At 41.7% G+C, this 26,688-nt stretch overlaps 1 protein-coding gene across 8 annotated transcripts in view; it reads right to left on the bottom strand.

The window, feature by feature from the left end:
- Positions 1 to 5,019: 5,019 nt before the first annotated feature.
- Positions 5,020 to 26,688, bottom strand: part of PUM1 (pumilio RNA binding family member 1) — a 63,648-nt gene continuing 41,979 nt past the window's right edge. For all 8 annotated transcript variants that reach the window (XM_066573733.1, XM_066573724.1, XM_066573716.1 and 5 more), the window contains 12 exons: positions 26,233 to 26,371; positions 23,390 to 23,533; positions 22,840 to 23,124; positions 22,483 to 22,719; positions 21,193 to 21,460; positions 20,366 to 20,495; positions 20,113 to 20,247; positions 18,344 to 18,481; positions 18,050 to 18,175; positions 14,238 to 14,359; positions 7,594 to 7,786; positions 5,020 to 6,608 (listed from right to left, as the gene is read on the bottom strand). In XM_066573733.1, coding sequence (XP_066429830.1) covers positions 6,477 to 6,608; positions 7,594 to 7,786; positions 14,238 to 14,359; positions 18,050 to 18,175; positions 18,344 to 18,481; positions 20,113 to 20,247; positions 20,366 to 20,495; positions 21,193 to 21,460; positions 22,483 to 22,719; positions 22,840 to 23,124; positions 23,390 to 23,533; positions 26,233 to 26,371 — 2,049 coding nt within the window. In that variant the 3' untranslated portion in view covers positions 5,020 to 6,476. The remainder of the gene's footprint in view (positions 6,609 to 7,593; positions 7,787 to 14,237; positions 14,360 to 18,049; positions 18,176 to 18,343; positions 18,482 to 20,112; positions 20,248 to 20,365; positions 20,496 to 21,192; positions 21,461 to 22,482; positions 22,720 to 22,839; positions 23,125 to 23,389; positions 23,534 to 26,232; positions 26,372 to 26,688) is intronic.

Genomic DNA, 26,688 nt, shown 5'->3' on the forward strand with positions numbered 1-26,688 from the left:
ATAGGATCTAATAAGTATTCCACATCTCTATAATGAGTAACATTAGATTGAGCACGCACTATAGGAAATAAATAAGGTGTGTCAGATACACTATCTTATTTCACATATCTTTCATGGCAAAGTGACTCTTAAGGGTTAAACATTAAATGTTTGATTCAAATCCACAAACAGCTCAAATAAACTTGCACAGTTTGCAGGGCAGAAAGATAATAGATTAGCTAATGCTCTAATCTCCTTTTCCTTCCATATTTAATCAGATGAATTAAAAATACCTTTAGACTTCAGAGTACCCACATTGTTCTTTAAATGTATAGAATAGGCGATTCCAAGCATTTTTGCAATGTTATATTAAAGGGGTTGTCCCGCGGCAGCAAGTGGGTCTATACACTTCTGTATGGCCATAATAATGCACTTTGTAATGTACATTGTGCATTAATTATGAGCCATACAGAAGTTATAAAAAGTTTTTTTACTTACCTGCTCCGTTGCTGGCGTCCTCGTCTCCATGGTGCCGACTAATTTTCGCCCTCCGATGGCCACATTAGCCGCGCTTGCGCAGTCCTGGTCTTCTGCTCTCTTCAATGGAGCCGCTCGTGCAGAATGCAGGCTCCGTGTAGCTCCGCCCCGTCACGTGCCGATTCCAGCCAATCAGGAGGCTGGAATCGGCAATGGACCGCACAGAAGAGCTGCGGTCCACGGAGGAAGAGGATTCCGGCGGCCATCTTCACAGGTAAGTATAGAAGTCACCGGAGCGCGGGGATTAAGGTAAGCGCTCCGGTAAGCTTTCTGTACGTCCCTGCATCGGGGTTGTCTCGCGCCGAACAGGGGGGGGGGGGGGGGGGTTGAAAAAAAAAAACCCCGTTTCGGCGCGGGACAACCCCTTTAACCTATTCTGTACATTTTCTGAAAAAAAACCCTTTTCTGCTATGCAGCTAAATGAAGATGGTGCTGAGAAATGTCTTTACCTTGCTGCATAACAGTAGAGGGCGCTGTATCCAGATGTGTCCGCACCTGTTCTCTATAGAGCAGATGCATACAAGTGCTCTGTTGTGCATAACAACATTTGAAGATGACTATATGTACTTTATTTTCTCTACCAATATCCCCCCCCCCCCCCTCCCCGATATGCTTTACTGTCCTCCCCGCTCATATGCCACCACTGTCCCTGGTGTAACATATCCTTCCTCTCTGGGAGTACCTAGGGGTCTGTTAGAGACATCTTTCTAAGCCACAAGAACCATATGTTGTCCTAATGAAGAACTCAAAATGACCTGAACCTTCTCCTCTCTATTATTTTGGAGAGCTCTTCTCCCCATGGAAGGAATAGGAATGTTTTGACCTTGTAGCAAACAGATCCAATGCTGGTCTACCCCATAGGTAAAATATTTGAAGGAAAAGTGTGTGGTTTAATATCTTATCGCCCTGCCTGATGGTATGCCTCTTAAAAATATCTGCCTGCATATTGTCTGTCTCCGAGATGAGATGCAGAGTGATTTTCTACTAGCCGTAGGAGTCATATCCATGGGCAGGAGTTGGCAGCAGAATCCCAACCTGTCCACGGCAAGAGAACATTACTTACCTGCCCAGATTCTCTGCATGGCCTTGCGGGTCTTCCATCTTCTCCACTACGGATGTGAGTGGGCACGCCGCCACATGTGCGCAGTGAAGTTTTTCTTTTTGAAATCTGCTTTCTCGCGGGATCTGCAGTGTAAGCTGTGGGAGAGCCGCAGATTGGACGGCTTCCATTGACTTCAATGGAAGCTGTCTATAAGGGACCCGCAGAAAAATGGAGCATGCTGCGATTTGTTTTCCGGACCAAAAGGTCTACAAATCAAATCCGCATGCTTAAACTCAGCTGCAAGCGTCCATGATTGTCTATAAGCGGTTTTCACTGAGGATTCCGCAATTTAATGTCCACAGACAGGTTTGATTTGTGGAATCCATGCAGGAGATCTGCAAATCAAGCCGCCCATATAGGAAGCATGGGTGTCTGCCAAAGGAATTTGTGGACCTTTTGGTCTGGAAAAAAAGAATAAAATCACAGCATGCTCCATTTTTCTGCAGATCCCGCAGGGACAGCTTACATTGAAGTCAATAGAAGCCGTCCGATACGAGAGAAAGCAGGAGATAAAAAAAAAACAAAACAGTAATGCGCTGTCTGCCGGCAAGCTGTGAGGACCATGTGCAGTACAGCAAACCCAGAAGTGGCGGGATCCACACAGACTCCGCTGCATGGGAAAACAGGTAAGCAAGGCTCACTGGCTACAGGCACGGGTGGATTCCGTGCGGGATTCCCTGCACAGAATCCACACGTCGTGGACATGAGGACTTATTCTCTTCTGTCAGTCTCATTAAAGTTGGTGATCTGGTACCAGTCTGTTGATGAATGCAGCCACAGTTGCAATGTCAGTCAAGAGCATTACGTGTCCAGCCTATAGCATAGAGTGGCAGTATCAACAGTGTTAAATAAAAAAAAAAAATTATTGCTCCATGTAAAAAGGCAACGTTTCGACTTTTACAGTCTTTATTATTAGGCTTAATGAAGACTGTATTAGTTTAAACTTTGTCTTTTTACATGGAGCAATAAAGATTTTTTTTTTTTAAATTAAACACCGTTGATGCTGTCACTTTATGCTATAGACTGGACACGTGAGAGGGGACTTGAGGTCCATGGTCCCTGGGTTGTGGCTCTGCAATAATCTAAAGGTATACCTCTGCTGAAAATTGCATGTAAATTGAGTGCTGCGGGACTACGTGGAGTGTGCATAATGATCTTTACGTGTGTCTGAGAAATGAAGGAAGCCAACAGACAGGCAGAGAAGAATCGCTCTCAACTTTCTTGCATTCTGTGAGTCTGAGGCTACATAGGGACCCCAATCCCTTGTAACAGGAAAGATTCCGAATGAGCTCCCCAACTACCAGAACTTGAATCCGTGTTAATCACTACCAGATGCTCTTCCTGCCAAGCCCACTGACAGGCAGAGAATCCTTTATTCAATTAGAGAGGAGGAAGAGAGCTTCAGCGACCATGGGCTGCTATGCCCCCTATTGGTTAGAATCTCTAATTGCAGAACTCTGGAATGATACTGCGCCCACCCTACAGCCGGACAACAGGACATTATTCCCAGAATGGACGTTTTCTCTGAGAGAAGTCTGATTGGAGAATCTCAGATTCTCCATTCTTGTGACAATTAATTGAATCTTCGGAGGAAGAAGGGAAGACTTTTTCCAATTTTTACAAAATCAAACTTTTTTTTAAATAGAGCTTGGAACAAATGTTTTTTAGCTTTTTCTTTTTTCTATTAATCAAAACCTTAATATTTTTCTGAATAGGAAAAGCTTTAACCCTTCTATATCTCAGGCTGCCAAACATCTGATCCTTAATGGATCTAGCTTCTCTAGAGTCACCCAAGTTCATGGTAGAGCTGAACGCTTTTATTAGAAATAGTATCCTCTATTTGAAAAAGGGGTATACCAGCTACCCCAACCTCACAGTAAGTATCAGATTTTTGAAAGTACCCGCCTACTCATCCTCCTCTGAACTATCAGAGTCTGAAGGTTGTGCATGAGAACTCTTAGGTTTGACACCTGGGCAAATTTTTTTTTTTAACTCTTCCATAGGACTCTTTACATCTCATCTAATAATACTTTTAATACTCTGTATTGAGGGTGATTCTTCACCACAATTATATCTAAACAGAAATGGTAAAGAGCTTTAGGAAGGTTTTTTGTTTCTCAACTAAGTTAATATTCCCTATTTTTGGTTTTAGCAATAGCCTTCCTTGCAGTATCCTTAGAACCCTAAAATAAAAAAAGTAAAAAAAAACAAAAAAAAAACAACAATTTGACTCTAAAAAGTTAAAAGGGAAATAAAATTGCAATACAGACCCCCTTACACCACCAGAATACTATAGCTTCTTCCATTGCTGGTTCAGGATGTTCAGCGAGCTGCAGGCCTTAACTATTATTGTGCATTGCAAAGTATGGCCCAAACAGAAAGAAATCCTTCTTCCAGAAGACTGCTTGGGGCTCCCCTTATATGACAGCTGAACTACTTCCCCATATTCCATGCTGCAATGAGTGATGATCTGGTCAGATGCTTTTCCCACCATCTAAATCGGCATCCCTGGAAGCGATCACTTACAGTGTTCTGGCCCTTCCAAAAGAGTGACAGCATCAAGCCCCATGACTCCTGGTGTGCACGCAAAGGAGTCACCTCACCAGGCGGTGTCCCTGGCACTTTTGGCGCCCATCACTTCCTGGGCGCCTCCAACGCCTACCAGCAGCGCTAGGCCACAACATTCGTCAGCCGCTCAGACCCACTGTCAGCCGACCAGAGCACGGCACAAGCCAGCGGAACCCCAAAACAATGAATAGAGAGAGCAGAGTGCACCAAGGGGAACAGCAAATTACACCACCCTGAGAAGATCCACAAGCACATAGCTCTGGGACTTTTCTAACACTGCAGGAGAGGAATCTCAGGACTTGCTCCAAGATAAAATGAAGCTGGCCCAGAGCCATGAACAAAACAGCACTCTGTGCAAGTCTCCACAAGGAGCTACAGGAAGTCTGTAATCCCTCCTCTTGTTCCTGGCAGACAGGTAATCCCTATACCCAACTGGTTGGGTAGGGAGTTGGGGGTGGGGGCTGCAGTCCTATAAGAGATCTTTGGAGGCAAAAATCCACCCTGTCCCATGAACAGGAAATAGAAACAGAGGACACACCAGGTTGTTGCTGCCTTTGAAAAGGGATCTGGAAGGGAAGGTCCCGTTTCCTGTGTGATGGGAGGCAGGCTCTCTCATAGGTGCCGTCATGGGCACAGGAAAGAATATTTTTAAAGTGGGTCAAATTAATCTTCTGGCAAATGAGACGGATTTAATTTCAGAGTACTTGTATGTGTTAAAATCTGAGGAGCTAATACATTGCCATGGGTCGTCTTCAAGTGGCAGCAGTGCTACCCCTGATTGTGTATGAAAGAATGAGAAGTTTGTATTTAAATAAAACCAGTCCGCAAACTCAGAGATTCCAAAGTTCTGTAATTTTCAAAATAAAGATCACACATTGTTTATAGACATTCTACACAAAGTACAAAAAAATAATTGCTAAATCAGAAGCATCCACAGGGCCAATAATGCCCCTTCCCTATTGCCCTCTTTCTGCTCCGTCTGGCAATTGAAAAGGGGATTCGTAATTATACACATACAGTTAAACAAGTGTGCTTGGAAAATTCCATTGTAATATACACAAAAGAAGGGGATTTAATGTCTGTTGTAAATATACACCGCTTAACTATTACATTTGTATATTCAAACAAGAAAGAATTAAGTGGACAATATGTTACAGCAACTTACAAGTGAGACAAAATGCAAAACAAAACAGAGTCTGTACAGTAAAGAAGAACAAGATTTCATGGGGTATTCATTTCAGATTCAACTTGCAGTTGGCGGATTTTAAAAGAGTTCTGCACTAATTTAGAGCAAATTTCATTAACACTTATTCCAATTCTTTGTGAAAATAAAATGATATATCAAACACTAACTAAAAAAAGGGAAGGGGAAGATGCAGTTTTGTCTTGCCTGGCTGAAATTACAATTTACAATTTACAACATCACAACCAATATATCTGTAGAAGAATTCTGAAAATGCACAGTTGGCCTAAAGTTTTTTTTTTTTCCTTTTTTTCAGCTTTTCTTTTCTCTTACCAAAAAGGAAGGGGGTTTATGTCAATTTTCAAACTCACATTTACATTACTGAGGTTTTACAAATGTACAATTTTACAGTCAAAAGGGTTTATGTCCACTAACTGCAGGATACATCTGTATTTAAACATCAAAAAAATTAAAAGAAAAATACTACAAAGTTTTATATATATATGCAAATATCTATATCAAGTATACACTACATATTTATACAAAGCGAAAAAAGGGTATAGGGGAGTTAGAATGGACATGCTAAAGTAAGTCTCTTGAAATCAAAAGTACAGTCATAAAAACGGCAGGACACCTGCCTCGATTCCAATATCTGCGCGATAAAACAGAATTTACATGGAGAAGGAAGAAGAAAGAAAATGCATAATATATATATAGAATATATATATATTCACATAGACATATTAGAACTCTGGGTTAAACAAAGCATGTATTAAAATAAAGGCGGGGGGAAAAAATGCGTTTTGGCTTAAAGTTTCAGTATCCTTTTGGACTTCATAAAGAGCAAATTTATTCACATGGGATCTGACGCATGTCATGGGGGTACTTGCGTTCAGAAAGGGATGGGGACATGTACAAGATATGTACAAGTGATTCTATACAGAAATACAGTGGGGAGGGTTACGTTGATCTTGAAAATAATAATTAATGTGTCAGGTGTAATAAAATTAAAGACATTTACAAAGGTTTGTTGAAAATTAGAGCTACACCCTGAATCTCCCACGCGGTGGGCACGAATGGGGAGATTCAGAGGGTTTAGGAAGATCTCTAGATGATGCCATTGGAGGGACCACACATCGGCCCCAAATCCATACCGTTCTTCATATAGTACTTCTCCAGCTTTGCAAGAATGTGCTTGCCATATGTATATTTACGAAGCGTCGCAATGTGTGGTCGAATCTAAGAAAGAAGAAGATGCATGAGACTTAGCATTCATCACACATTTATGCACTAGACTTATAAGGTTAAAACTAGAGATGAGCGAGTATACTCGCTAAGGCACTTTACTCGAGCGAGTAGTGCCTTAGCCGAGTATCTCCCCGCTCGCCTCTAAAGATTCGGGGGCCGGCGGGGAGGAACGGAGGGGAGATCTCTCTCTCCCTCTCCCCCGCAACTCACCTGTCACCCGCGGCGGTCCCCGAATCTTTAGAGGCGAGCGGGGAGATACTCGGCTAAGGCACTACTCGCTCGAGTAAAGTGCCTTAGCAAGTATACTCGCTCATCTCTAGTTAAAAGGCTCTTATTTAGGCAAGATGCAAGAATGTCAGTCATTAAATCTTTTTTTATTAAACATATGCTGGCCATGCTTCAAACAATAAATTAGTCTATATTCACCTATCCTGGGTCACTGCTACACCAGTGCTGACTTCATTCTCCTCACAATCTGCGTTTACATGCTATAGTCAGCCTGTGCAAGGAAGGCCAGAGGCTGTTGCAGCCAATGACAGAGCTCAGCACTCGAACGCGGAGGTCTCGAATTGGCCACAGCCTGTGACATTCTTTACACAGGCTGACTGTGCATGTAAATACAGCGTCAGAGGGTAGACCAGAGCTGCGGGAAACTGAGAAAGGTGAGTATAGGGCAATAATTGTTTTAAGGCATGGCTAGCCAATTTTAATAAAATAAAAAAGGTGTTATCCTGTTTTGAAGATTGATTACCTATCTTCAGGATAGGTCATCAATAGTTGTTTGAAAGGGGTCCGCCACCCAGGACAGACCACTGTGTGCGTTTAAGAAGCTGAAAACAAGACAGCTCTGTACACTTTGCAGTGGCACAGCATGGTACTGCAGACACAGATCCCACTGAAAGGTCATTAAGTGACCTTGTACGTACGTATAACTAAGACACACTTAATCCAGTTTTCCGGTGGTGCTTATACTCACCTTGTGCATGACAATTTTACGTTGTGCTGGCTCTGCCACATCAATCATTTTCTGCACCACGTAGTTGGCATATTGATCCTTCATCATGGTGTATAAGGCACTGTGAGGCCCATCATTCATTGAACAAACTTCATCAATAAGCATTGCCCGCTCTGTGCGAGAGGCATGGGTCACACACTTCTCCACCACATTACTGTGAACAAAAAGAATAAAATCAGCAAATCAGTATTTCATGAACAAAGCAGTCTGCTATATACCAAAGCAGTACGGACCCCGACTTTAATATCAATAAATATAATCCCTGCCCATCCAATGTACGAGATTTGACATTATGAATGTTACATTAACCTCTTCCTGACGGGTACAGAATTCAGAATACATTCTATGCAACAGGCCAGCAGTTAGGTTTCATACTTGGCAGTTGCCAGCTGTGTTATGCAGCAGACACCTGCCTGGATTGAAGATAACATTGATCCTAGACATTTAACCCTTAAGACTGGGTTCACACAGGGCGGATTTGTTGCGGTTTTGCTGCGTTTTTTCCGTTGCGGTTTTGCCACAGAAGAACTGCTTCTGCGGCAAAACCGTTTCAAAGGTTATTTTTGTCAAGCGTTTTTTTCCGCAGCGTTTTTACTTTTAGCCGCGTATTTTGGTGCAGATTTTGCTGCGTCCGTAGAGGTCTATGGACAAAAAAGCGCTGCGAAAAAGACAGAAGAATGAACATGCTGCATCTTGAAAAACCGCGCCGCAGTTGCATTTCCACACTGCGACTGTGCAAAAAAAATCTGTCCCGTGAGAACAGCTTTTTGCCCAAACACTTTTGTACTGCATTGCACTGCAAACGCAGCGGTTTTGCGGCAGTGCGGATATGCAACGGCAATCCGTGGCAAATCCGCCCTGTGTGAACCCAGCCTAAGATGCCTTTGAAGTGGTTAAACAGAAGGATGGGGCTACCTTTGTCACACAGTTGCCATGACAGACAAGGGTCTACTTAAGACCACTGGTTCTGCTACTGTGTTACTTCTATGAAGCGCAGATGCACGGATTAACCCTTTCATGACCAGAAATTTTTGATTTTTTTTCCCATCTTCTTCATCCCTACTTTTCAAAAGCCATATCTTTATTTTTCCATCAACATAGTTGTATGATGGCTTATTTTTGTCAGGACAAGTATTTTTGTGATGGCACCATTTGATGTACCATATAATGTGCTGAACAACATATTTTTTTAATGGAGCTAAATGGAAAAATAAAACTATATTCTATGGGATAATAAATCATGGCAATACAAAATTAAATATGAAATTAATTTATCTTTTAACTTATTTTTACTAGCATACTACTTTAAAAATAAATTAAAAAAATACATATATACCCATATCAAAGTACTAACAACCACTTGTCTGTGAGTAACATGCTCCGCCCCTGATCACAACGGTGACGTCATCAGATGTCCTTCGTAAGAGTTAAAGGCTTCTCTCCTGGTCACATGACGGTGATGTTATCACAGCCAGCGATTTCACCTCAAAGAGCAGCTGAATCACTGGAAGCTCTGAGCTCCGCCCCTGATCACATGACTGTGACGTCATCACAAGTCCTTCAATATTTTGACCAACTCTAACCATCATCACAGGTCCTTCAGTGAGTTACATGTGACGATGTCATTCACTATATTATAATTGGCACCATAAACACTATTATAAATAATACTAATAACTGGCCAAAATACTAATGACCATCTGTCTGTGAGTTACATCATGCGATCAGTCCCCGGGGGTTCTTAGCTCCGCCCCTGACCACGATGTCATGTACGCCATCACAGGTCCTTCATCCCTGTGTGGATTACAGGAAGACTACATTCCCTACAAACCCCTCCGGTCTCAAAGAACAAACACTGGAATATGGTGTGCTGTGCTGTCAGCTTGCTCACTTCATATATCTCACGATCCACTGCTTGCTCAAGCGGGTTCACCTGCCCTCCGGTCCTGGGCTTTAAACAGAAAATTCCATGCAGGAAAAAGTGTAATCCACGCTTGCTTGCAGAGTAAAATTTGTAATCTTCCTTTATTTAGTCATTTTAAAAATTGCCAGGTATACACATCTCTAAACCAGACGCGTATCGGCTGCACAGAGCCTTCGTCAGTGGTTAGAGAAGTGTATACCTGGCAATTTTAAATATGACTAAATAAAGGAAGATTACAAATTTTACCCTGCAGTCTCAGTTGCTATGGAATACTGACAACCAACTGTCTTGTAAGTGAGTGACAATGTGAGTTATATGTGAAGCTGCCATCATCATGGGATCAGTCACTGGGGCTCTGAGCTCCACCCCTGATCACATGACAGCGACATCATAACAAGTCCTTCATCCCTGTGGCCCCATACAAACCCTCCAAGACCGCAGTTGCTATGGATGCAGCAGTACGCAGTCTGGCAGTTTGTAGCTGGTTGTGAGACAGCTGGGCACCTGTGTGAAGACTCCAATAATGACACTTGACAAACATACACATACATAGCTGGAGGTGCATATTGACCAACAACATTGAAGCATACTCCTTCTCCACTATCTTCAGTCTCCTGAACGTGATATCATGTCATGTCAAGTGCTAATGCTGCCAACACCAGTTGAGCCTTCATCTAATCATCAACCATTGTCCAGTGTTGAAACAAACAGTTGCTGTCGTGCAAACATGAACCCTCTGTGGTGACAACCGCCGTAAAGCTAATGCAGCTTACACGATACAGCGGCAAGCCACGATTTCACCTCAGCGAGCAGCTGAAGTTCATAAATCACATGCAGCTTATATGCAAAAGCAACGATCCAATATGTCTTCTCAGCGAGCTGCTGAAGTTCATAAACCTCTCAGCTCATATGCGAAAGCAACAAGCGAACATTTCTCCTCATATTGATAAGTGCACATTGCGCCACCAGAAACACTGGTACTAGTATGTGTATATATGTGTATCTACTGTACTGTGTTAAAGCAGGTATGGGGAAAAAAACCCCGTCAAAGTAAGAATTTTTTTCACAAATATAAAGCGTCATACTACACATTTATTCTGCAGCAGGACAACGACCCCAAACATACAAGCAAACTCATTAAGAACTATCTTCAGTGTAAATAAGAACGAGCTAATCCTGAAAGTGATGATCTGGCCCCCACAGAAGATCTGTGGTTAGTTCTCCAAGATGTTTGCAAAAACCACTGTGCAGAGATGCTTTGAAAACGATGTGCAACTGTACCTAGAAGAACTGACACTGATTTAGAAGGCACAGGTTGGTCACACTAAATATTGATTTGATTTAGATTTCTCTTTGGCTCATTCACTTTGCATTTTGTTTACCGTTTTGGACCAAGCACTGTAAATATACAGAGCTTGGTCCTGGCTTTAAGCCCAGCTTTATGTAAAATTACAGTGGGGATTAAAGCCTCCTGCTTTTGTAATAAATCAGCAGCAGGACAGGTAGTCAACTGTTAGTCACAGCTGATAACCTGGAGGAGGAGGGGGAAGTGGGTTTTAATCCTTTCTGCCTCCTCCTTTCTTCAGTACACGTTGCTCAATAAACGATATGTATGAAAAGTGGAAGTGTTTCTTCCACAATGGGAACCTGAGGGTCATTTGACCCCCAGGATTCCCCGCTATAGCAGAGCTGCAGGGTCGTAACAGACCCTGATCAGCTCTGCCAGTGACTAATGTCACTACAGGGGATGTTTTCTCTTGTAACTGTGGCTGCTACAGTGGAAAAGTATCAAATTAAAAAAAAAACATGTGAATGTCCCTAAGGAGGTCTCTTCTATGACGTCATGGGGGACATAGATAGTGAAAAAATGTAATACATAGAGAAGTAAAAAAACAATTACAGAATAAAATAATATATACATAGGAAAGAAAATAAGCCAAAGCCAACCAAAATATATTAATTTAAATAAAAACCAGAAATGTTAAAAAAAAATAAAAATCTTTTTTTAACTCCCATTAAAACTAAAAAACGGGGAAAAAATTCAGTGAAAAGGATATTAAAATATTGCCCTACATGTCACGGGGGGGGGGGGGACGCAGCAAAAATAATTTTGGTAACCAAAAGGAAAGAAAAAATAAAAACAGTAGGGCAGTAAAACTACCACGTGGCTAAAAGTCCTAGTCCTTAAGGTACAAAACACCATGGTCCTCAGGGGGTTAATTGACCAAAGAACTATTAACTTTTTTTTTTTTTTTTTTTTAACATTCTAAAACAGCTTTCACATTGGGCGGTAAAATCGTGTGATTTTCCGGTGATGCAAGAGCGTGTGAAATCGCTGGAATATGAAGCCCATGTTTTTCAATGTCTTTATTCACATGTGCGATGTTTTGCGTCATGCGATGTGACATGAAAATAAATAAATCGCAGCATGTGCTATCTTGCTGCAATCAGGCTTTTTTCTCTCGTCCAGGTTTCCCTATGGAGCCTCCAATTTATCGCAAGGCATGGACTTACATCACTCACGCTCAGACATCGCATGAGCAAATATGCAACACTGCCATGATTTTCTCGTGGCGATATCGCATTCGCTCGTGTGAAACTAGCCTTAATTTGCAGCATTTTTTCGACAACTGCCTGAAACATATAAAGCTTTTGTTGCCACATTCTGACCACCATCATTTTTTAAATATTTCTCTGCTGTTAGGGTTGCTTTTTGCATGCATTAGTCTGTATTCGCAGCATTTTGGAGTACATATCACTTCCTGATTACTTTCTATTTATATTTTGGGTGAAAACCGGTTGACAAAAAAAAATAAAAATAAAGAGTAAATAATTCTAGCATTTTTCTTTATACACTAAAATTAGGCAGAAAAAAAATCAATGCAGTGTTACGTACTCAATAACTGCACATTATATATATATATTTTTTTAAACGGGGTTCATTGTGCAGGATAATGTGATATTTTAATAGACTGGACTTGGCATTGCCAACTTTCATTGAGCTGCACGTTACGGTTGTTGCTTTGTTTATGCATATACTGGGAAAAGGGAGGTTTTTGAAATTAGATAACTTTTTATACATAATTTAAAAAAATATTAAACTTAATTTTCATCTCTTTTGGTGCCACTGGGGGGCTTCAGCTTGCAAACATTTAATTGCTTGCACAATATGTTGCAATACTTTTGCCTTGCAGTATTTCGTGCTTTCAATACAGAAAGGGCTTAATAGGTTGAAATCCACATCAAGCCTGTGAGCCTTCAAAAAGGCCTTAGGTTGCCATTGCAACTGAATGCACCCTGCCATCTTATTGTTAGTGGACAGAGGGAGCTCCCATCCCTCTGTCAAACCATTTAAACGTCGCAGCCAGTGCTGATCACGGCATCTAAAGGGATAACTGCAAGAATCATTCATTTTTGATCCCAGACCCTGCAGCCAGTTGTCAGCTGCATACGTAGAGCTGGCACCCACCAAAATAAATGGTGGCCCCAGAGCCCCCTCCATACCACAGTGTCCAACCAATTGCATGGTTGCCCTTTGTGGGACAAAAAAATAAAAATAAAGTAAATCAAAAATTGTTTAATTATTAAAAAAAAGAAAGCATTCTCCCATTTTCATGTAAGACATAAAAATAAAAGATAATTTCATTGAATTTCTGCATTCATAAAAACATTGTTAATTACGCTATTAGGTAAACTGTACTTATTTTGTTAATTTAATCTGCAGGGCGAGTGCTTTAAAAAAAAACAACCCAAAATGCTAGAATGGCTGTTTTTTGGTCACTGCTTTACAAAATGTCCACCCCCCCAAAAAAAAATCAATCAAAACTACCATACTCGAGTAGAAGCCTGGATTTTCAGCACATTTTTTAATGCTGAAAAAGCCCCCCTCTGCTTATACTCGAGTGAGGTAAAAAAAAAAACCAAAACAAACCCCCCCCCCCCCCCCCCCCCCCCCACAATACTCACCTCCCAGCCGGTGTGTGTGTCCCCGATGCGATGGTCTCCCCGGTGGTGCGGCAAGCTGCCTGAGAATTCTCACTGCTGTCATCTCCTTGCTCAGCTTTGAATTCCCCCGCCATCAGCGCTGTGTAAGTAAGCACTGTGATTGGATCAAGTGCCAGCCAAACACAGCCGGCACTCTATCATTCACAGCTATTCAGGGAATGACATAACTGAATGGCTGTGATTGGTTTATCGAGCGCCGGCTGTGATTGGCTGGCACTCAATCCAATCCCTGCGATAACTTACACAGTGCTGACGGCGGGGGAATTGAAAACCGTGCAGGGAGATGAGAGCAGCGAGAAGTCTGAAGCAGCTTGCGGCACCGCTGGGGAGACCATCACGTCGGGGGAAAAAGATGCCGGCTGGGAGGTGAGTATTGTGGGTTTTTTTTAACCTGTATATACTCGAGTATAGCTAGGCTTATACTCGAGTCAATAAGTATTCCCAGTTTTTTGTGGTAAAACTTATTGACTCGGCTTATACTCGGGTCGGCTAATACTCGAGTATATACGGTACTTAAAAAAATTAAAAAGTATGAAACATACAGAAATACATTAGGTAGCATACATGGCATAATCCTTCATTTTTAGCGTCTAATATCTGGAAGGAGAAGATACAATGAGCGAGACAGATTTCAAAATGACTTAGAAACATTACTCTTTTCAAAGGGAAGACACACCTAGCGAACTTGTGTTGACTCAGAACAAGGACATTGCCTCGAATCTCTGCAACAATCTTACTCTTGTCTTCAGGTCGACCATGTTCTAAAACATGCTGAATAACATAGTTTCCATACTGATCCTGCAACCAAAATTAAATAGAATCAGAAATAAAATAAATAGAAGCATTCAGTGCCTCAGTAGAGGAAAAGCAATCATCATGTGTTCTAAAGTCATCTGCTCATATTTACAAATCCCTGGGGGTTATAATGTGCTGCAAGAAATTAATCCAAATGCATTTTTTATTTTGATTATACAGGCAAATTTATGAAAAAAAAATTCAGAGGAGCGGTGCAGACCATTAAAGGAAGTTTCTTCATGTAATATACATTCTGTGTATAGTCTGACTGAGGGTGGTACAGATTCTAACACCCACAGTATTATCAATCTGAGTAGAATCCTACATTTTTACTTTTATTGGTTATTAAAAAATAAAAAAAACAGAGCAAGTAGCCAAAAAAAGAAGTAACCAAAATGTTTTTATTAGCGAACATCAAGATATCCACACCCCTATGAATTGAGCCTTTTCTACATCTAGGGTCAGATCAGTTGAGAGTATGCCAAACTAGTTTGAGTCTGGTTGGTGGGGCAATAGGCTCAGTTTTCAGGGATTTTTCAATATAGTTTTTATAAAACAGATAACCCTGTGTACAATATCAAGTTAATCCACCTGCACACGGGCGGATTTGCATTGCGGTATTCGGGTGGGCGCCCACCTCTGGATTCGGGAGCAAATACCGTCCATAGCAGGCTATGGAAAAGTAATTCTTCCTGCACACAAGCGGAAATCAATTGAGCTTTCCACTCGTGGAGAAAAAAAAATTATACAGATATCAGATATACACTAGTGGCCAAAATTGTGGAAACCTTTTGTAAAAAGTGTACTTTTGAGGTTTGATGGCTCATAACACCACTTTATTTTGAAGTAATACCATAAAATTATATATCAATGGAAAGGTAATGTATTCAGGAATGTAATAGAATACAGATTGAACTTCGTTGTATCAAAAGTTAGCGCCAAATAACCAGAAAAATGAAGTACTACTAACTGAGGTTGAGATTAGGTAGATTTCCTTCATTTGAATGTAGCCAATGAGCATAAGTTTAGAGAGCCAATGAGGTGTCATCCTGTTTTGGCAATGAGCCAATCAGGTCGCAGTACATTTCAGCTGTTGATGTCATGTATTGGAGTTAAGAGGAGCTCATTTGTCAGTGTGTTATGTGATTGCTATCAAGTCGTTTGGTGTTCTTAATTCTCATCTGCGCTGTTAACCTTTTAAATGCCATTGTCAATTATGACAGCGGCATTTAAGTCCCCCAAACGATGTTCAGGGGTCCCGCAGGCTCCCTGCGAGAAGATCGCAGGCAGCCCTGCGGGTGTCATGGCAGCTCGGGTGGCCTTCTGTCTTGGAAGAATGCCCATCAAGCCATGTGGGGTGGCTTGATAGACTGTCTGCCTGATCGCAGTATATGGCACTACATCATACTGTAGGAGCGATTTTAAGAAGTAAAAAATAAGAGGAGTTTTACTCATTATTATTTTAAAAAAAAAGGAAAAGTAATAGAAGTTAAAAAAAACCAAAAACATCATTTTGCCATATTTATAATAAGAGATTCTAAATAAAACAAAAATACATATTTGGTATCGCTGCGTATGTATATGCCCGATCTATCAAAGTAACGCATTGTTTACCCCACACGATGAACGTAGTCATAAATACATTTTAAAAAGAACGCCAGAAATGCGCTTTTTTAGTCACCCCATCTCCAAGAAAAAGTGCAATAAAAAGAGATCAAAAAGTCGTATGTACTCCTGAATGGTACCAACGCAAACTACAGGACGTCTCGCAAAAAATGGGCTCCCATACACCTATGCTGACGGAAAAATAAAAAATTATTGCACGCAGAAGATGGCAGCAGAAAATAATTTTAAAAAATGAAATATCTTTAAAAAAAAAAATACAATTAGTACAGCAAAAAAAAATAAAATTAAATTACATACATATATAGTTTGGTATTGTAGTAAGCATGTACAATAAAGCCATCATGTCATTTTTGTTGCAGTTTGTGCGCCGTAGAAACAAGACGCACTTATTAAAGATGGCGGAATTTTATTTCTTTTCCATCTCTCTTCACTAAGAATATTTTAAAAGTTTTTCAGTACATTATATGGTACATTAAATAGCACCATTGAAAAATACAACTAGTCCCGCAAAAAAACAAGCTCTCATACATCTAAGTCGATGGATAAATAGATGAGTTACGATTTTTTAAAAGGGGCGGAGGAATAAACGAAAATGGAAAAAAATCAAAAAAAGCTTGATCACTTTGGGGTTAACTGGACAGCAGAACAATGGAACAGTGTTATTTGGAGTGATGAGACCATAGTGATGGTAGTGATGGCATAAAATATGTAAGGAGAACAACTGGAGATGTGCATCCTGCTTGCATTTCACCTAACGTGAAACACCCAGTTAACTGTTATGACCTGTTGTAAGACAGCAAAAGGTGTGTGGAGATTTTGCGTGATTAATGGGAATATAAATGCCCAAAAATACATAAATGAAACACTTGAGCCCAAATTGAAGCCTTCTGCACATAATCTTTTCCAAGATAATGAAGCATTTACATTTCAACAGGATTAAGCTCCATGCCATGTTGCTGCTATGTGCAAAAAGTAGTTTCAATATAATCATATTCCACTGCTGGATTGGCCTGGGAATAGCCCAGATCAGCTTAGATTAATCGAAAATCTATGGAGTCGACTAAAGAAACTTGTTACTCAGAAGCAACCCAGCAATAAAACCCAATAAATAGAATAATTGAATCCCGTTTTTACATTATAACAGCTGCAGCACTAGAAAACGTGGTTCACTCCATAGAAAGGTGTTGTAAGGCTGTAATTAAAACTAAAGCTTACCCAACTCTCTATTAACTGACATGGTGATAATTTATGCATATCTCATCTTTTCTATGCGTTTCACTTTTCTTCTTTATAAGTGTTGTCCTAATAAAAACTCCTTCATAAAAGTTATTGCATTACATTCATGATTAAATTACCTTTCCATTCATATATAATTTTATGGTATTACTCCAGAAAAGAGTGGTGTTATGAGCCATCAAACCTCAAAATACACTTTTTCCAAAAGGCTTCCACAATTCTGGCCACTAGTATATATATATTATATATATATATGAATAAAAGCGATAATGTGAGTGTTTCAGCACTAAGCCGATGTCACTCCCTACACAGTTTGATTTGTTGCTACGTTTGTGTGCCACCCCAGCCTTATTCTTATTTCATAATCAATTATACCACCTACATGTATTAAAAGGGGTTGTCCCCCCCCCCCCCTCCCCCGGGGTTGTCCCCCCCCTCCCCCCTCCAAAAGCATGCTTTCCGTACAGCAACACAACAGGCAAGGAAATTACTCATCCCCTCCGGCTCCCTGCTGTGTTATGTTCACAGGCTGCAACAGTCCGTTAATGGGACACCACAGGTTGCTGCAACCAATGACAGGGCTCAATGCTTGATCACTGATTGGTTACAGGCTACAGTCGGCCTGTGTACAGGGTGTCACATGCTGCTGCGACCAAACACTGGGCACGGAGGACTGAGCAGTGACGTGGAAAATGTAGAGAGCAGGAAAAGGTAAGTATAGGTCTGTTTGGTATGTTGCTGCAAGGAGAACATGTTCTTGGGGAAAAAAACTTGGACAACCCCTTTAGAACCACAAAATATTCAACTCACTCACTGAGAATTCTGGCTTACCTGTACTAACTGCTCAGTATGCTGGTGCAACTCCTCCAGAATGGGTAGCGTCTGTTCAGGAAGGCAATGCTCCAAAATCCTCTGAATAACCCTGCAGCCATATGGATGTGTGGAGAGTGCAAACACCTGCAAAATGAATGCTCTGTGAGCGCAAAAGTATATTTACACTAAGTTGTAAAATTAAGAGAATGAAATTACATTGACACATATGGTGCAACAGACCCGGCAAACAATCTCCAGTCAAGCATAAAACATCCACTGCCATAGTATCATCTTTATAGTTTTAACATCTACCTGACTCTTAAAGGCATCAATGATGAACTGCAGAGACTGAGGTTGAACACACTCTATACACTTCTGTACAACATGATTTCCATTTTGGTCCTTAACACACTTTAAAACGTGACCATCCAGTTCCCGAACCATTTCGTTCTAAAAAGACAAAACACCACAATTTAGTTCATGCTGGGAAAAAAAAAAAGGGCAGAAGAAGAATCTAAATAAAGGTCCTTTTAGGCCTCATGTCCACGGGGAAAATCAGATCCACTGCAGATGAGCGCTGAAAAGAAGAATTTATAAGAATTTACCTATCCGTAGCGGGCGGGGAAGCTCTGCTCTTCCTCACGGCCGGATCTTCTTTTTCGGCCGGCGGATGAATTCCTTACGCCGGCGGCACGTCGCCGACGTGCCGCGCGCATGCGCAGGGGCACATCCGCCGAGCCGAAGCAAGGGAGATGCGGCCGTGAGGAAGAGAAGACCTTCCCCGTCCGCTACGGATAGGTAAATTCTTTTAAATTCCTATTTTAGGTCTCCCGCGGATCCGGACGGCTTCCATAGGCTTTAATAGAAGCCCGCGGGAGCCGTCCCCGCGGGAGACCCGCACGAAAATGGAGCATGGTCCAGATTTTTTCATGCGCCATTTTTTTAAAAAATCACTTTTATTGACGATCCGCGGGTATATATCTACCCGCGGGTGGTCAATGCATCCCTATGGGGTGCGGATCCGCGTGCGGGAGATCCGCTGCGGATCTTAAATCATATTTTCCCCGTGGACATGAGGCCTTAGACTAGCAGATTTGTCATTTGAACGAGCGACATCGCTAGCTCATTCACTATGTTCATACCAGCAGATACATCGTTGGCTCGCTCACATTCACGTTGTAAGTTACTGAGTAGGCCTGAACAGTAAACAGTAAGGCTGCCTGTCCACGGGCGAGTTTGAATTATGCAGTGAACGCTCTCCATATCATTGCGATTCTCTTCTTGCGGCCGGCAATTCGCAGCATGCTGCGATTTGCCACGATTCTCCGCGGTCAGCCTATCTGTCAAATAGGCTGACCAGTCTGCCGGTTCCTCCTCCCAGGCGGCGGTGGCTCTCGTGGCGGGGATTATACCGCAACGCCCGTGGACAGACAGCCTAAGTGAACAAGCCAATGATGATTTTTATGCCTGGATAAAATGAACAATGAACGAAAAATGAATGATTGCTGTTCGTCGTTGGCCAGCACTTAGACTAAATGGTTAGCTTTCGCCCGCTCAAAACATTTTTTTAATGAACTAATCGTTCCATCTAAAAGCATTTTAACTGGGCTGGAAAGCCAAGGTAACTTCCCTGTAAACCAGTATGTTTTATGGTAGCCAAAAGGTGAGGTTAGACAAAGCTATTCTAGTTCAAATAATCGTTCAAACGATCGAAACTGAACTATAATTCTTCAGCATAAATGCAAACGATTGAACGAGAATAGTGCGCCTCTTGTTAGTCATTCAGTTTCTGCAGGACTAAAAAATCATTGTCGGCTCATTCACTAGTCGTTCCGTTCAAATAAGAATCTGATACACGAATGGAGAAGTGAACAATTTTCAACGACGGATCTGCCTGTCTAAACACAAGTGCGAACAAGCTGGTGATGACAACACCCGCTTGTGCAAACGAAAATCATGCAGTATTTGTTCAGAGTAAAAAAGATAAAGGGGTTGCGATAAGAAAGCAGGATCGGTTTCAGTACAATAGCCACCTACTAAAATGTATAAAATTAAGGCAATTTTGTCAGCAATTTACTTACAATGACTTGCTGGTCAGGTGGAATAAACTCTAAAGCCTTCTGTATCACTCGACACCCATACATTTGTAAAGCCAGGGATAGTACATGTCCACGGATACGTTCTGCTAGTGCCAACTTCTGTTCTAGGCTCCCAAACTAAAAAGATCATAGTATGTGTTACAGATCTATTTCTCTTAAAAATGTTTAATGAAATGAAAACTAACTAAAAACTTTGGTAAGCAGACATATGTAAAGAAAGATACTAAGTACCAACCTCAAAAAACTTTTGTATGACGTAGTTTCCAAAAACATCCACCATCAATTGGTACGCCGCTTGCAGAATCTCATTGAACACCAACTGTCTTTCTGCTGGAGTTGCACGTTCAAGCTTTAGTTGTATGAACCTGTCAGACATATGAACGCAGTTCAACTTCTATTCAGGCAAGAGCTATTATTATATAAGCAAACATTTCATCTGATTTTATTTACAGCTGTGGATTAGAATATAATATAGTCAATATTTCTAGGTAGCATACTTATGCAATATATAGATCACACAGAAACACACATACATATATTTCCATGCTCCCAAAAGATCAAATGAAAGTGGTTTATTCAATCATGCCAGTGCAATAATATAAATGACAAGTGAATTGGATGAATTAACTAGTTATTTGCTATATTTAAAAGGAGCTTTCTTTTATGTAGTTTTATATAGCCCAAGCTCTTCATGTGCAAAACTATATAAAAGAAATATACTCACTGTAGCACCAGACTGCCATTTCAGCTGACATCACCTGGCCAGCAGGTCTGGTGACGTCTCGAAAACCTATCATGTGGGCGTCTAATATAGAAGCTGAGAGGCAGGTTTATGAGACTTCTTTGATGACAACCTTGCCTTGAACCCCTAATCAAGTTTATGGTTCCTGCATCCACATGAGAATTTTTTTTTTCTTAAGTGCTGCTCCTTATATATACACATGAAGTACAGTCTGATAGGTTGTGAATAAAATGAACACTTATTGAAGGCACACATTTATAATACATCAGGGTAAACTTTTAGACCCAAAAGAAGAAGAGGCAAACAATTTTGTGCAATACCTAGATCCATGCTGGTCCTGGGAAAACTCCATGATATGCCCAGCTATTTCTCTTAGCTGTAGGTTGGGATAGCGGTTGTTCCGGAAGTCCTCTAGCAACCTGCTTCTACCTGACGGCATTACATCAGACATGCCATAGCGGAGGCGGGACGATGGAAAGAGAGTGCTGCTTGGGCTAAACAAGCTTGATGCACTACTCGCACTGCGGTACTTTGCCTCTGCTCCTGGTGCAGCAGATATGTAGCGGCCACTACCATTAGTCAGGCCTCCTAGAAAAACAAGACATATTGCATTGTAAAGGTGTTGCAGAATACACTAGAATTACACAACGGTCTTTAGTTCACTGGTTCAAAACATGTTAACATTTGCTAACTTAGTCAAAAATCAAAACACAAAGGTTGAGATTGTAAATATATCCCATCGAATATAATTAGCAGAAATAAGCAAAATACTCTTTACTGAAAGGATGGCAAGTGCCAAAAAGCCTGTTAGTTCATAATGGTTTTATTAGTTTTCCCTTAACACAATAAAGACCAAGATGCCCCTTAACAGTCAAAAAGGGAATATAACATGAACATAACCAGATAGGGAACTATTACTTAAGCTACAGATATAGCATATGATGACCAGGCTAAAGAACCCAAGTATAGTATATAAACTATAGTATATCCTAAGGATGGTCTCCCAGAAAACCTCAAAATTAAAAAACAAGACAGACAGAGAAGGGATAATAAAAGGGGAGTGAGGGTTGATGAGCTGAGGGGAGCAGGCAGAGGCCGAAGAGATTTTTCACACAGGTGAAATTCCGCAGCTAAAGACGCAGAAGATCTGCACCAAAATCCACACGTATGCATGCAGGTAGTGCGAGTGGAAATTTGCAGCAGCAGATTTAGCTGCTACTTTAGCTGTGGAGTGTGGAAATATTATGCCCAAGAACAACTAATCACAGTCAGTGGTGAAAATTCTAAGTCGTCTGGCTTGTCACCTTTACGCTTCTTTTGTAGTCTATTTTCAAGAAGCATAGGTCCTACAGTGCTAGAGAGTTGTAGTCACAAGCAGAGGAAATAACCCCCTAAAATGGCATATAAAAAAGGAACGGACAGCATTCAGACAACCCCCCTCTAGAAGAGGATATAACAGATATGCCTTATAAAAGTTGCATTATAGCAACAGTAACTGCAAAATCTACGTAGTTCCTGCAGAATTACCTGCCATTAGAAGACATTGAAACAAAGAGAAAATGTCAAATTCTGAAACTTTACATTCAACACCAATTACAAGGATCTCTTACCAAGATTGAGGCTGGAAGACGACCCATGGGATGATAAGGATGGTGGCGGTGTCTGGGAATGGCTGGGCCCCTGGCTGGCAAGGGGCATGCCTACAGGACCGGGAGAGGAGGAAAACCCAAGACCATTGTAGAAACTGTGGCCAATTGGATTCAAGCTACTGGAAGTCCTTTTGTATAGGTCAGTGCTGCCAGTAAGAGAATCACGGCGTGACCCACTACCAGTGTTAGAATTGGCAACTGGTGGAAGACGGGGAAAAAAAAATCCTTTAAATTCATCTGCAGTAACTATGACAGTACTTTCATCTTATAAGCACAATACAAGCTACTGTAATTGAGAAGAAGCTGCTGTCAGCATACCTGCTGTTCCAAAGCCACCAAGAGCAGAACTAAGCGTTGCACCTAGTGATCCACTACTACCGAACCCCAACGAACTGTTTGCCGGTTGACCTGAACTCTGTGAAAACAAGGAGCTGCTTTGGGAATTACTGGTCAGGGAGTTATTGCCATAAAAAGAGCTTGATGCCAGATTCTGATTGCCCTGCGGCTGTGGCTGTCCCTGAGGTTGCTGGGAGTTCAACTGACGAAAAGGTCCATTAGTATTGCCACCTGGTCCATTGGCTGTGGCAGCAGCTGCTGCAACGGCTAGAGGTGGGAGGGAAAAAAAATATATATACAAATAGGTCAAGTGGTAGTCTACATCAAAGAAAAACACATATTACATACACAAGGGAAACTCCAAAGCAAATTTCAGGTATTAGCCAACAACTACATGGACAGGTTAACCAGCACTGCATCGCAGATAGGACTGGGTCCATATTGTTCAACGAACAACATGCTTTCATAAATAGCATTCTTGCATGTAAATGACAAATTTTTTGTATAGATGCAAGATCTAAGAACAAAGTACCTGCTTGAGCAGCTGATGGACTGATGATAACAGGTGTAGGCGCTACCAACCTAACAGGACCTCCAAGCCCATTTCTGGCCCCAGTGTTTACAACAAGTGCCCCTGTTTGGTCATAGTATGCAGCAGGAGCCAATACTGGGTACCCTAAAATAGAAAGCACACGTGTATTAAATAACAGTGCATTCCTGTTAAGAAAGGAAAAAGACAAATTAGCCTTCAAGAACCGATACCAAAGTGAAGCCTCATATAGTCATAGATGTTGTCTATAATGTAATACTCTACCAAAATTCATCACAAATGTGTATCGCCATACAGATAACGATGTTTCCCCAGAATACAAACAAGTTTTCTTAATTCATTGCAAACTTTCTGAAATGTTAACTGCATATAAGTGACAACAGGATTTTTTGTTACTTGCGGTAAAACTCTTTTCTCAGGTGTTCATTGGGGGGACACAACGAAGACCTTGGGTACAGCTCCTGCCACTAGGAAGCAGACACTAAGCAAAGGAAGAGTTGGCTCCTCCTATCAGCAATATCCCTCCTGCAGTCACTCAGCTAAATCAGTTGGTACGCGAGAGGAGAGGGAAAGGCCAATTGAATATATAACTTGAATAAAACATACAACTAAACTAAGTAGTGAAAGGGGAATCTCAAAACAGAGAATTGGACGGTTCCCCTAAAATAACTGGGGGGTGCAGTGTCCCCCAATGAACATCCGAGAAAAGAAATTTACGGTGAGTAACAAAAAATTCTATTTTCTCGGATGTGTACTGCTGCCTACAGAAGATGCAAAAGTATGCACCCTGTAAAACATTGTGAACATATAAAGCAAAGACCAGATCAAAGCCTTGCAAACCTTCTGGACAGAGGCGTTACGGGACACCGTCCAGGATGCACCCACTGCACACGTGGAGCGAGCAGTGACTCAAAGGAGCAGAGTCTTGCTCTTTGCAAGGTAAGCTTCCCAGATCGCCGACCTGATCCAGAGGGCAATGGTGGACTTGGAGGCCCCAGACCTCGAAGAGGGCTGTCAGGGAGGAGGGAAAAAAGACCTGAACAACAGAAGGTTTCTGTGCGAAAAGCTTGTGCAGACAACTTTCTGTAGGGTGTGAAGGTTCGGGACATGAGGGCAGAACAATGTCCTCGTTAAGGTGGAAGGATGAAACAACCTTGGGAAGGAAGACCACCCTGTCCTGATGAAGCACCAGAGAGGAAGATCTGCATGATAATGTGGCGATTTCAGAGACCTGGATCGAAGTAATGGCTACCGGGAAGGAGACCCTCCAAGATAGCAGATGAAGGAAAATGTCACACACTGGTTTGAAGTTAGACAATTGTAATGCATCTAGGACTGAATAGAGGTCCAAAGGTGTTGACAGAAGATTGTAAGGCGGGACCATGTGTACCACTCCCTAAAGAGATGTACACACCATGGAATTGGTGCATATATACGGAAATTATTAGAGTACATTGCAAACTGAAGAAAGCATTGATGGGGCTGGCAAATCGGAATGTGGAGATGGGTGCACTTAATGTCTGTCGACGATAGACATTCGCATTGATCCACAGAATCATTGTTCTAATGGATTTCATACGAAAAGGACGTACCTCGACAGAGATTGAGGAGTTTTAGATCTAGGACCAGGCAAACCAATCAGTCTCTGGGCTTGGACGCTTGTGGGTAGGGACACCAAGAATGGTGTAGATTTAAAGCTGGGCGCATTATGGTTTGGTAGGGGAACGGATGTGAATCCGAAGGTCGTGGGCTGGAGCAGCGTAAGGAATGAGAATTAGCCGGCTTCTTCTTGACAGTGTACTGACAAGTAGACCTGTATTGCGAAGGATGAGACCCTTTTTTTGCCTGTCACCTCTGAAATAATTTCGTACAGGCGACTACTGAAGAGATGAGCACCGGTAAGGAATCTCCACAAAAGAACTTGGGAGACTTTTGTAAGGTCCGAAACCAGCATTGATATGGTGTGCGCCCATTTGGTTTCAGAACCCTGTAGGGCCATAGCATGGAATGTCTCTGGGATAGGTTCACTAGCTATGGAAGCAGGCAGTTTGCGCAAAGAGGCTCCCACTGATCGCATAAGAGTTTGGTGCAACAATGAGAGCATGTGAAATATGTTGCAATGGCCATACTCTTGTTTACTCGGTTCCCCTTAAAATCCAAAATTGTAGCCTAACTACTGTGCAGAAATAAAAATGCCTAACTGCACCGTGTGCCCAATGTGGTAGCAACACGCGGGCTAGGGTGGAAAAGGTCTTACCTGGGTCCAAAAGGAAATATAAAAAGCTATCTTTGTTATGTGGTGCGACCTCCAGGCCTGATAGAATTATATTACGTTTATAGCCAAAATTCTTTATTTATTGGATAAAACCAGCATATGTACGCATTTTGAAGTTCGTGAACCTCTTCCTCAGTGCTAGGTGGGGATACACCCTCAACATCCAGATGTGTATCTTGTAGAAAGGATCAATACAATTGCAAAGGGAACGCCTCTTCCTCGCAACGCAATGAAGACAGGCAGGAAAGGAAAGTGATCGAAGAAGAGCGGGCAAGGCTAAGGCACTTCAGGACCTTGTTGACCCGCAGCCGGAAGGTTTACCTCCTGTGGACATTAAGCTAAAATGGATTTAGCTACGAGACTGCAAGAGGGGTATAGCTGGTAGGAAGAGTCAACTCTTTCTCTTAGTGTCCACCACCTACTGGCAGGAGCTATACTGTAAGTCTTCACTGGGTCTCCCAATTATACAGGTGAGAAAGAATTTTTTTCCCCTAATGTAATGGAGAACAGTCCAGAATGTAAACCAAATGTCAAATAATTTAGAACTCACCTGGCATGCCAGCAGCAAGCCCTTGCCCAAACGCAAGTGCAGAGTTCACTGCAGCAGCTGCCACTAGCTGATCGTTTTGCTGTCCCTGTTGATTCTGATTAGGGGTGAGAGGCCGTTGGTTTCCACCTGCACGAAGAACCTAGAATTGGAGTGAAAATATAGGTCAAAGACTGGCCTTGTTACTAAGAAAAAATGCAGAACCTAATTTTTTTAAAGAATGTTAGCTAGTTGTAGTGCAATGTACAAGCAAGTCTGCAGTATTATCAATTGTCTCACTGCAGTTCCTTAAAGGGGTTTTGTCATTAGAAGAAAAAAAAAATTCTATACTTATCTATTCCTCCCCAGGCAGACTTACCACATCTTCTCCTGGCTCCTCCTCCAGTCCCGCAGATTATATCACCTCCAGCCGGCGGATTCATCTATTTCCTGTGATGGTAGTGTACATTCTCGGCATTC

The sequence above is a fragment of the Eleutherodactylus coqui genome, chromosome 1 (genome assembly GCF_035609145.1).
Source record: "Eleutherodactylus coqui strain aEleCoq1 chromosome 1, aEleCoq1.hap1, whole genome shotgun sequence".
Lineage (NCBI taxonomy): Eukaryota > Metazoa > Chordata > Amphibia > Anura > Eleutherodactylidae > Eleutherodactylus > Eleutherodactylus coqui.